Source organism: Heterodontus francisci, chromosome 20, assembly GCF_036365525.1.
Source record: "Heterodontus francisci isolate sHetFra1 chromosome 20, sHetFra1.hap1, whole genome shotgun sequence".
Classification (NCBI taxonomy): Eukaryota; Metazoa; Chordata; class Chondrichthyes; order Heterodontiformes; family Heterodontidae; genus Heterodontus; species Heterodontus francisci.
Genome location: NC_090390.1, coordinates 63,198,678 through 63,210,910, shown reverse-complemented (window position 1 = coordinate 63,210,910; position 12,233 = coordinate 63,198,678). Strand labels below are relative to the sequence as shown.

General features: G+C 40.6%; 1 protein-coding gene across 1 annotated transcript in view; it reads left to right on the top strand.

Moving 5' to 3' along the window:
- The first annotated feature begins 4,050 nt into the window (after positions 1 to 4,050).
- nrap (nebulin-related anchoring protein) overlaps positions 4,051 to 12,233 on the top strand; it is a 120,005-nt gene continuing 111,822 nt past the window's right edge. The window contains exons 1-6 of the mRNA XM_068053373.1: positions 4,051 to 4,201; positions 4,306 to 4,400; positions 4,741 to 4,825; positions 6,427 to 6,531; positions 7,596 to 7,700; positions 8,326 to 8,430. Of these exons, the coding sequence (XP_067909474.1) occupies positions 4,133 to 4,201; positions 4,306 to 4,400; positions 4,741 to 4,825; positions 6,427 to 6,531; positions 7,596 to 7,700; positions 8,326 to 8,430 (564 nt within the window). The 5' untranslated portion in view covers positions 4,051 to 4,132. The remainder of the gene's footprint in view (positions 4,202 to 4,305; positions 4,401 to 4,740; positions 4,826 to 6,426; positions 6,532 to 7,595; positions 7,701 to 8,325; positions 8,431 to 12,233) is intronic.

Here is a 12,233-nt window from a genome sequence, read left to right as displayed (position 1 = left end):
TTCTTCTGCACTGTCTTTCAAGAAATTAAACTTTGAAACTTGGTTGTTCACATCTTAAATGATGAAACACTATCACAGGTGTAGCTCAGTCTCTGCTAGTCTCAGACTGGCCCCTTACTGAGAGAAAGTCACCCACTATTTATAAGCCTATGGAGAAAAGGCCATTAAAAACTGAATCTTTATTAATGACATTAGAGTGATTGCCATTCACCATATTTCCATATTCTAATTCTTGCCTTATCTTTATAGTCATATCCAGCAGATTTTATCAAAACACAAATATTTACAATACTGAATCAGGTAATCAGTGAGTTACCCTAGTTGACATACAGTCTGATTTAGCCGGCATCTTGCCATCTTGCTAATTATTCCCTCCTGCTAAAAAAACACAGCAGTGTTAATCTAATTTTACACATATAAAAGTAGATGGAAGGCAATGAAACATAAGGCAGTAATTTAACAAGGTTTTGGATGACATGAGACAATAAAATCAAAATCATGGACATCAGCTGAATCGCACAATTAGATCATAGCCTTTAAACTACAATCTGCTATCTAATATTAAAAATAATATAGGTTATATGCTTGAGATTTAATTCAATTGATTTGTAATTCTTAACTATTTCTGTTATGTTCTGGTGAGGAGGGCTGCAAGACTCCCCTCTTGTCTTTCTCCTTGTTTGACCACAACATGTTTAATTTCTTTTTAAACAGTGGATGTGCTTACCACTTCAGTGAGTGTTTAACCTTTTACCTTTGTTGTGATCATAAAAGAACCAATCATACAGGTTTTCTTGAGTTTAAATATGAAAGAGGTGAGTTAATTGTATTTAACCAAAAATATGATCCAGATAAAATAATAAACAATGCTACATGTTCACTCACATACACAAACGAGAATAACACACACAAATAGATTACAGAGTGGAGAGGAATAGTTTGGGTTGGATTAGAGTCCAGAACAAATAAAAATAATATACAGTCTGTGGTGTCTGTGAATTCGCTTGTCTTCTGGCTGTATCTGGATTCCTGACGTTCTTGGTTGGTAGATGTTCTTGGAGACAGTAGAACAGGTGGTCTTCTTCCCCAGGTCTTTGTCTTGGATCTTTTCCAGCCAGCAGACAAGCTTTGAATGCCACAAGGTCACCTGAAGTGAGAGATAGAGAGATAGATGCCCCCCTAGAGTCTCAGGAGCTTGTCCCTTTGTAGCAAAAAGCTGCTAGTTTTTCACAGATGGGCAGGTGGCCACATGATTGTCCAGTGTCCTCATTTGCAATTTAATTAGATTCAAGTCTAGGAATTCTCAATCTCTCTCGGGTTTCAATGTTTTCTCTCTGGAGGTACATCTGCACTAATGAATGCTTCAAGATGGTTTTGAATGTCCGCTAACGAGGGTAATACTGGATAATCGACTCAGTTATCCAAGCCATTGTCCTGGATGGGAGCCTTGTGAGATATGCATCTCCAATTCGATGTCCTGGAATGTGAGGTATTTCAATGCAATTTGTGGTGGCCATCTTGGCTGCCAGCTTTTTAAAAGTTAAATGTAGAATCCCAGCTTTCCTTTTTAAAAGTTTAATGTAGGTTTCCAACCGATGAATTAAAAAGTCCTCATTCAGCATTGAGTGTTTTCTTGACGATTTTAATTCAAGGTTTGTTTCAGCATGTGTTGTAAGTTGACTGCTGAAAGTAGCATGATATAATGGAGATAAGAAGATATTAGGTTTCTAAAATCACTAGTTAGTTCTTTGAGAAATAATTTAAGGTTTATCTGTGTGCAGCATAGGATTATTATAGACACCTGGATGAGTAAAGTGACTCTAGAGGTTCTGATGACATCATATACTATAAAAGTGAAGCTTAAATGGCTTACAGATATCATATGAATTTCAAAGTTAAATAACAGCTTTATTAATCACTTAGGAACGCAGAAATAGGAAGAGATCATTTAGCCCCTTGAGCCAGTTCCATCATTCAATGAGACCATGGCTGATCTGTGAGTTAACTCCATATATCCACCTTTGCCCCATTTCCCATAATACCTTTGGTTAACAAAAATCTATCAACCTCAGTTTTAAAATTAACATTAGTGTCAATTGCCATTTGTGGAAGAGCTTTCTACCACCATTTGCATGTTGAAGTGACTTCTAATTTCCTAATGATCTGGCTTTAATTTTTTGACTATGCCCCCTAGTCATATACTCCCCAACCAGTGGAAATAGTTTTTGTCTATCCACCCTATCTGTTCCCCTTAATATCTTGAAAACTTTGATCAAATCACCTCTTAACCTTCTAAATTCCAGGGAATAGTTTGTGTAATCTATCCTCGTAATTTAACTCTTGCAATCCAGGTATCATTCTGGTAAATCTACATTGCACTCCTTCCAAGGCCAATATATCCTTTCTAGGGTGTAGTGCCCGGAACTGCTCATAGTACTCCAGCTGTGGTCTAACCTGAGCTTTGTATAGTTGAAACATGACTTCTATTCCCTGGTATTCTAGTCCTCTAGATATAAAGGCCAGTGTTTTTGATTATTATCTGTAGCTATCATGACATTTAAATGATGGACCCCTAAATGTCTTTGGACTGCCACTATTTCTAGCTTTTCACCAGCACAAGCTAACACTCTAGTGCTCCAGTGCAGTACTGAGGAGGGACTGCACCGTTGGAGGAACCATCTTTCAGATAGGTGTTAAACAGAGGACTCATCTTCCTGCTTGGGTGGATGTAAAAGATCCCATGGCACTATTTCAAAGAAGAGCAGGGGAGTTATCCCAAGTGTCCTAGCCAATATTTATCCTTCAATCAACATCACAAAAACAGAATATCTAGTCCTTAACACATTGCTGTTTGTGGGAGTTTGCTGTGTGCAAATTGGCTGCCACGTTTCCTACATTACGACAGTGACTACACTTCAAAAGTACTTTATTGGCTGTGAAGCATTTTGAGACATCCGGTGGTCGTGAAAAGCGTTATATAAATGCAAGTCTTTTTTTTTCTTCATTTAGAAAATACCCCGTTCTATCCTTTTTAGGTCCAAAGTGGATGACCTCACATTTGCAAACACTAAAATTCATTTGCCACAGTTTTCCCTATTCATTTATCCTATCAGTATCTCTTTGTCATTTTACACTGCTTACAATGCTACCTATTTTTGTGTCATTGGCAAATTTGGATATGTGGCTTTCCATCCCATCATCCAAGTCCTTAATAAATACAAATTATAGAAGGGTGAACACTAACATGGCAGAAGATGCGGAAAAGGTAAATTGGTTAACCTGCTGTGTGGTGATGAAATCACTACAGAATATAAATGGAAACATTTTAAGAACAAAGTAAAACATAGGGAAGACATGTACTTTTTAAAATTCTTTATTCCTAGTTCACTCCTTTGCTTTGAGTGATGATGTTGTGGGCGGCACTGCCATGCAACATTGATGTCTGATGTGTTCTAACACGCTGATTAACAACTTTAACACAGGAGTAATTATTGTAAGTTTATGATAATGCCCACTTGATAACCAAAAAGACGACTATAAAAATGAATTAATTTACTATACATACTCATTTTAGTTTAAGAAATTTAAACAAACAACAGTATATAGTATAGTTTGAGTAATTTTGAACAATTAGTAAAAATAGTTTGCGACTTTACTAACAGAAAATCCACAGGAAACTGAATTGTGTTTCAAAAATTATTGTCCTACTTGTTTTGCTGATCGAAGCTTTTATGTATAGATTGATAAAATGTTGTCAGTTCCCTTTTACCTTAGGGCTGACGTCAAGATGCATTTAGTAGCAATGCTCCCTCCTATTTTGGGACGAGACATTCATGAACACCAGTCACTCTCCAAACTTAAACCTGATACAAGTCATAGACATGTGAGCTTTGTGATTGACAGCTCCGGTAACCATACCCCAGTCGAGTTCTGGAGATTAGCACCCAGTAATGGGCGGTTTGAACCAATGGTTGAGGAGCGGAGGCGAGACCTGTAAAGCTATGAAGCGGCTGACTGCTTGTGGCAGGTTCCAGTACAGGCGAAGTATCAGGAAGGGGGCGGAGATACGAAGCTCAACGCAGAAAACAATAAAAAACTTTTGCTGTTTTCTTACAAATAAATCCAATTCAAAATGAACACACCGTGTGCTCGCTGTGGTTTTGGCGTTTATCCCGCGGAGAAAATAGTTTGTATAGACCAGGTGAGTGAATATTGCTGAAACATTATTAAAATGTCAGTATTTTAGACTGCTATTCAATTGAAGATTTTGCACAGTTAATAACGTGTACATTTTGCTATCCATAGACATGGCACAAGTCTTGTTTTCACTGTGAGGTCTGCAAAATGATCCTTACAGTCAACAATTTTATCAGTCACCAGAAGAAACCTTATTGCCAGGCGTAAGTCATTTTTAACATTAATGACAACTTTATTGAACTATTCTCATTAAGAGGCGTTTCCATCTCAAATAATATTAATGTATCCTTAAAATATATTCAAATCAGGCAATTAAAAGCGTAATATTGAATGTTGCTTCTGTTTTGACTGTGTATACTGAAGTACCACGGTTTTTCTAATTTTAGATTACAGATTTATACCATTGAAATTCTTCAAATTATTCATAGTAAGAGCACTCTGTATGATTGAAGAACCTTGTCTGCATAGCCTGACTCAAACCGATAGAAAATTCGGTCAATTATCTTTTTGTAAGTTCCTGGCAATATTTATTTTAATTCGCAGGCACAACCCCAAAGTCAACAAATTCACCAGTATACTAGATACACCCCTGAACCTGAATGTGAAAAAACAAAGCGAATCCAGTGAGGTGGGTAAACAGCGTTATAAAGGGACACAACGCACATTATCTACATAAACCATCTTCAGAGATCACTGGAGGAACCAGTGGACTAAACAATCAGAAGTGTAGTCACTAAATCAGTTGAAATGCACTTTTTTTTTAAGAATAGGCCGTGAGTATTCCAATTTAATCAATAAAGTGACTATTTAACCATAATTAACTAATGGGCATGTTTGACAAGTTTTACAGTAAATTCAGTAAACTTTTGATTATTTTTGGTGACAGCCAAGCTTTGGAATGAAGTCTGTGTTACAGCAACATCTATTTCTGGAGAGCAACTGTGATGTGACACCACACTGTTTGTACTCCGACTTCATGTAGAGGTTAAAATTATAGTCTGTCGTCCATTTTCCCCATCCCACCACCATATTCTGTTGCTTTCAATCACAAGCCATAAACTGGTCCAAGGATGTTAAAGTTTGCATGGTATGTTATATTTAAACCGACCCTTATTAAGCTAGTCTTGTGGCTATGAAAGTTGAATAATTAAAAAAAAATTGTCCGTAACTTTTTCTGCCAGGCACAGTATATATAAACCTATATATATAATTATATATAAGATGGTTTTTACTATTAAAATCACCCTTGCATGGCAGTACTTTCTGTATTTTACCACGATGTTTATCAAGTTAATGTGTTTATATCCTAACATTGCAATTGTGTTTTATTTTTGGTTCATTTGAATTTGTACTTCAGCAGCATGAAGGAACATTTTAGTTTGCATAAGAGTTTAACAGTTAATAGCCATTCTCCTTCTGTGTTATTAAATGACCAGGTTTTATTTGTGACAAACATAAAAATAATCACAATTTAACTTTGCATTCTGATTGATACCAGTAACTGAATATGTTATATTGACAACATTAACTGTGTCTTTTTATGGATTTAAAAGGAATATACTGAGAGACTTATGACCCTACAGCTTATTGTTTTTCTGAAAAATAATCTTTTCTGAATGCTATCCTGCAACTTTCTATTCATAAAAACAAGTGACTGTGTACAATATTGAATACCATGAGTATGAGATCCATTTTATTTTATAGTTATGACACTTCAGTTTTAAACAGTTGATAAACTGCGTGAACCAGCACTTTAAAGTTGAAGTAAATATAACTGCTGATAGCAGTTCTTTAGTCGCAGTGTATTCTGTATTTAGTCTATCTACAGCTTCTAGCTGCTTTAGTGAGTGCAGTCTGAACTCCCTTATTTGGGTCTCCTGGGGTACCATGATGTACTTGTAATTATAATTGGGGAAAACTTGATGTTGTCACCAATGAATCTGTTTATCTGTAAAGCCAGCTCACCTGCCCTCACTCAGCTTGATACCAGCATCATTTGAGGAGGGGAATTTAATTGCTCTCGATGTGAAACTCTAACTTTGAGCCGGCTGACTAGGAAAAGGAAATTGCATTGTAATTAAGTACAAATATTCATTAAAAAAAATAGGAAAAATGAAAAGAAAATTAGATAATGAATGAGACAACTGCATTACTGTGGCTTAGATCCCTTCAAGTACTAATATGGTACAGGTTAAAATTCAACATCATAAACTGAACTTTTGCACTTAGATTAAGTACCGTGAGGAAGCCGAAAAATTCAAATCAGTTTTTCATTGGGATATAAAGTCGAAGCAACTGGAGCATGCCTGTACGGTTGGGCGACTTGCGAGTAAGGTAAGCAGCCTGATGGTATTGTCCAATGAAGTGCCACGTGTAACAAAATTAATGCTCAATTACATTATGGTCCTGAAAATCCATGGCTATTCTGCCATAACGTTGGTGGCAATGCACCACAACAGCCTTGTGGGGCAGAACCTCTGCCTATCCTTTACAAGCCATCGACATAAAGGTTTGGGGGGGGGGGGGGGGGTGGGAAATGGGGGACAAAGGCACATAACAGGCTTTTTTGGAATCTGGCGTATGGTTTGTGCAGCTATGCCTGGTGAGACCAGGGGGTGGATGTGAGGCCCACCTGGACATTCAGCCTTTGTGGTAGGTGGGTGGGGTGTGCTGAAGCCTCCTAATTTGAGGGCCCCCCAAATGACTCAACAAACCTTGGCAGAGTCAGCAGCGGAGGTAAGGGCAGGTACATCTCAGTGGATCTTCTAGCCCTGTGGGCTCACTGGAAGTAAAAATCAGGAGAGATGTAAAGTGGGCTGTTGACTCGCAATCACTGTTATTACACAAATTCAAGATCTACATGTATATATTTTACATGTAACAATTGCTTTGAAATAAAAATAAGGTCAATAAGTGTTTTTAATAACAAGTTTTATAAAAATGTGATAAAATAGTTTAGGGGAGATTTTCCTGCCAGGTAGTGTTAAAGGCATTAAAGATGTATATTGGATGTGACCTCTGTAATTTTCTGATGCTCGCTTTGTCCAAGAAAGTTTCCCTTCTTATTCCTCTGTGATTCTCCTTTTAAATATAAACAAATATAAAGAAGCTGCCTCATTGAACTAAAATGCCCTGGTTTACAGGTACAATATACTAAAGCATGGGATGAAACAAAGGAATCATATCACCTACCACCAGATATGCCCTCTATTCTTCAAGCACAGAAAAATATGGAGCTTGTCAGTAAGGTAGAATATGACCAGTTGCTCTTGTTTACTTTAGATGTAGTTTATTTTATGTGTTTTAACATCAGGCATTGGTTATGTCTGTGGTTTAAAGTGATTAGCTAATACCTCTGTGCCTTTTTTAAGTGGGTCTCCCATGTTTTAATTTTACAGCATGCTTACCAGGCTGCCTATGAAGAAGACAAAAGTTGGTACTCTGCTTGTGTTACAAGTCCAGAGCTTGTACGAGTTGCCCAGGCTCAAAAGGCTATCAGTGATGTAAGTGAAAGAAGAATAACTTAGCTTAAATTTGAAACAGTAAATGGTTTGAATGTTTAATTTATATGTGGTCGACAATAATGTTATGCGGGGCTGTAACATCTGCCGTGCTATTAGTAATAGGACAGACATTTGAGCCAGTGATCCAAAAGAAGTAATTGATTTGGGAGGAAAAGGAAAACTTTGTTACCAGCATTTCATGCAGATGTTTTAAATTGATAGAAAATGTTGAGCAACAACTGTTATGTTCCTGGATTTTTGGCTTGCAAGTTAGTGGATATTTTGGTGCTACTTCAGTTCTGATCTTGTGTAGGACTGACAATCTTGCCACATGTCTCCAAGTTAAAGTTGGCTAACCACATTAGCTTGAGCAAACATTATGCATTCTCCTTCATTGACCTTCAAGTCAGAAGCATAGGCCGAGTTCTTGTCAAGCGGACTCACTTGAAGAGAATCCAGGCTTGCCAAAGAGTGAGCTATTAGTTGATGATCAGAAGGTAGCTAAGTTCATCAGGGATAAATCTAAGCAGGTACTAAAGAGCTTAGGGCTTCTCACTTAATGAGCCTATTCTTAATTGTTAAAGTTCGACACAATGAAAACCTTTGTATTTCTAAATTGCTGAAGGTGGAGTACAAACGTGGACATGGAGAGCACATTTCTCACTATACTTCAGTGGTGGACACTCCACAATTACTACATGCCAAAGCAGGAGGAATATTGGCCAGTGACGTAAGTGTTTTTCATAATGATGCTGCTGGGAAGATAATTTTAAGAGAATGGAGTGATTTTATGTAGAATGGACACTTCTCTTAAAAAAAATAGTTTATTTCCCCCTTGGCAGTTCCCTTTCCCCTTTTCCTCCCTGGTCAATTGTTACTTTATTCTCTCCTCCCTTCATCCTGACTGTGCTGCATGAGCAGCTAGCAGTCCTTCACTTGCTGCAGGCAGCCAAAATTCTGGTTCCACCTCTAATGCTCTCAGTTGAGTGATGTATTTGCTGTGCCAGAAAAATATGCATTCTCACACAGATTGATAGAGCGTTTGAAATGTGCTGGCACTAATGTTGCATGGGGCAATGTTATTGGTTGCATTTTATCTCTATTTCAGAAACAGTGAATCTATAGCATTTGTTTATGACAAAGCTGTTGTTGGTTTCCCTCTTGTGGTCTTTGAATTAATAGGTGGTGGTAATAGGCCCATCCAATTTGAAGAAATATACTACTAGAAAGACTAGATATAAAGGCTTCCTGAGAAGTTTCCTAAGGAGCTATTTACATTTTTTTTATTCATTCATGGGATGTGGGCGTCGCTGGCTAGGCCAGCATTTATTGCCCATCCCTAACTGCCCTTGATAAGGTGGTGGTGAGCTGCCTTCTTGAACCGCTGCAGTCCATTTGGGGTAAGTATACCCACAGTGCTGTTAGGAAGGGGGATATGCCAGGCCATGAGGTTACAGATTGTGGTTGAGTACAATTCTGCTGCTGCAGATGGCCTACAGCGCCTCATAGATGCCCAGTTTTGCATTGCTATATCTGTTTGAAATCTGTCCCATTTGGCATGGTGGTAGTGCCACACAACACGAAGGAGGGTATCCTCAATGTGAAGGCTGGACTTCGTCTCCACAACGACTGTGTGGTGGTCACTCCTGCCAATACTGTTATGGACAGATGCATCTGCGGCAGGCAGATTGGTCAGGACGAGGTCAAGTATGTTTTCCCCTCTTGTTGGTTCCCTCACCACCTGCCTCATACCCAGTCTAGCAGATATGTTCTTTAGTGCTCGGTCAGTAGTGGTGCTACTGAGCCACCCTTGGCGATGGACATTGATGTCCCCCACCCAGAGTACATTCTGTGCCCTTGCCACCCTCAGTGCTTCCTTCAAGTGCTGTTCAACATGGAGGAGTACTGACTCATCAGCTGAGGGAGGGTGGTAATCAGCAGGAGGTTTCCTTGTCCATGTTTGACCTGATGCCATGAGACTCCATGGGGTCCAGAGTCAATGTTGAGGACTCCCAGGGCAACTCCCTCCCTACTGTATACCGCTGTGCTGCCACCCCTGCTGGGTCTGTCCTGCCTGTGGGTCAGGACATACCCGGGGATGGTGATGGCAGTATCTGGGACATTGTCAGGTATGATTCCGTGAGTATGACTATGTCAGGCTGTTGCTTGACTAGTCTGTGGGACAGCTCTCCCAACTTTGGCACAAGCCCCCAGATGTTAGTATGGAGGACTTTGCAGGGTCGACAGGGCTGGGTTTGCCGTTGTCGTTTCCGGTGCCTAGGTCGATGCCGGGTGGTGCGTCTGGTTTCATTCCTTTTTATTGACTTTGTAGCGGTTAGATACAACTGAGTGGCTTGCTAGGCCATTTAGGAGGGCATGTAAGAGTCAGCCACATTGCTGTGGGTTTGGAGTCACATGTAGGCCAGACCAGGTAAGGAAAGCAGATTTCCTTCCCTGAAGGACATTAGTGAACCAAATGGGTTTTTACAACAATCGACAATGGTTTCATGCCCATCATTAGACTAGCTTTTTAATTCCAGAATTATTAATTGAATTCAAATTCCACCTTCTGCTGTGGTGAGATTTGAACCCATGTTCCCAGAGCAATACCCTGGGTCTCTGGGTTACTAGTCCAGTGACAATACCACTACGCCACCGCCTCCCCTGTACTGGCTGCCACTCTCAAAGTATTTTTTTAATCATTCATAGGTTGTGGGCACCGTTGGCAAGGACCACATTTATTGCCCATCACTAATTGTCTGTGAAAAGGTGGTGTTGAGCCACCTTCTTGGACCGCTGCAGTTTGTGTGGTAAAGGTACTCTCATAGTGCTGTTATGGAGAGAGTAGCAGGATTTTGACACAGCTACAATGAAGGAAGTGTGATATAGTTCCAAGTCAGGATGGTGTGTGACTTGGAGGGGAACTTGCACATGGTGGTGTACCCATGTGTCTGCTGCCCTTGTTCTTTTAGGTGGAAGAGGTGACGGGTTTGGGAGGTGCTATCGAAGAAGACTTAGCGAGTTGTTGCTATGCATCTTGTAGATGGTGCACACTGCTGCTGTAGTGTGGTGATGGTGGAGAAAGTGAGTGTTTAATATGGTGAAAGAGGTGCCAATCAAGCGGGCTGCTTTGTCCTGGATAGTGTTGAGCTTCTTGAGTTTGGGAGCTGCACCCATCCAGGCAAAGGGAGAGCATTCCAACACTCCTGACTTGTGTTTTGTTGATGGTAGAAAGGTTTACAGGATAAGCAGATGAGTCACTGTCCACAGGGTCGCCAGCCTCTGATCTGCTCTTGTAGCCACAGCATTTATGTGGCTGGTCCAGTTAACTGCTTTAGAATCTGACAGTCCTGCTTAAGTATGAGGAATAGCTGCATGAAATGTTTCAACTTCTAATGGAATCTTCCTCTAATTTACTGAAATCCTCTGGTATATGAATCCCATTGCTGATAACTGTTTTAATTAATGCTAAATGCTGAGGTGAACCTTCTTGATGAGAAGGCCTAGCTTGCTACTCCTGGGGATCTGGCATATCTGTAACAAGAAGTAGGTTACAAGTGATAGGTACGTATGAAAAGTTAGGCATGTTAGTGCACAGACAATAGATGAAACATTTCTTGGGTCAATAAAGGGATGTATTTTTAGGTCCTGCCAGGGGCAGGGAACGGAGGTGGACATTTGAAAATAGTGGTGCCGGCAAAACGGTTTCCTGTCGCTGTTTCCATCGCCGGTGAGTTTCATTAGGATGGGGGAAGGATGGTCTCGCAAACTTGCCTGATTCAGCCATAAGGCTAATTAAGCTAGCTAAGGAGCTCATTGAGAGGGATTTTAGTGAGGGGCCTGGGCTGCACACTGCATCAGGGGCAGACCAGGCATGGAGGCAGTAACAATGGAAGATAGTTATGGCCTCCCCTGAAATTAGGTGGACTCATAAAAGGGAGAATGGCCGAGCAGGGCACTCAGCCATTGGCACACAGGTACCATTGGGTGTGCACAGGTTGTTGGCAGAGTGGTCACTACGCGTCAGGCAGTGCAGGGGGTCGTCGCCCTCCTGGCATTGCGGGACATAAAAGAAGGGGGTAAGGATTCCAGATATTATTGGGAGTCCAGCTGAATACAAGGACGGCAACAGCTGGCAAAGGGAGCTTGAATCTCGGATTTTGGGTCCAGTGGCAATGAGGAGCAACATGCTCTGAAAGAAAGGCAGAGCCCTGGATATGAGGAGGGTGGTGGAGAGGGACAAGGGGCATAAAGGCAATGGAGGCCATACCTTCAGAACAGGATCTACCGCCAAAGATGAAGCTACCTTGAGATATCAGAGGACCAGTGCTGCAGCAGACTGCGACTCTGCAGGCAGATGGTCACAGAGATTTGTGCCCTCATGGAGGAAAACATCACGTCTCGTAGCACTGTCCACCATTCCCTGTCAGTAGCCATCAAGGTCACTGTGGCCTTGAGCGTCTTCACCACTGGCTCCTTACAAGGATCAGCTGTGGACCTTGGTGGAATCTTGCAAATGGCTGTACATCACTG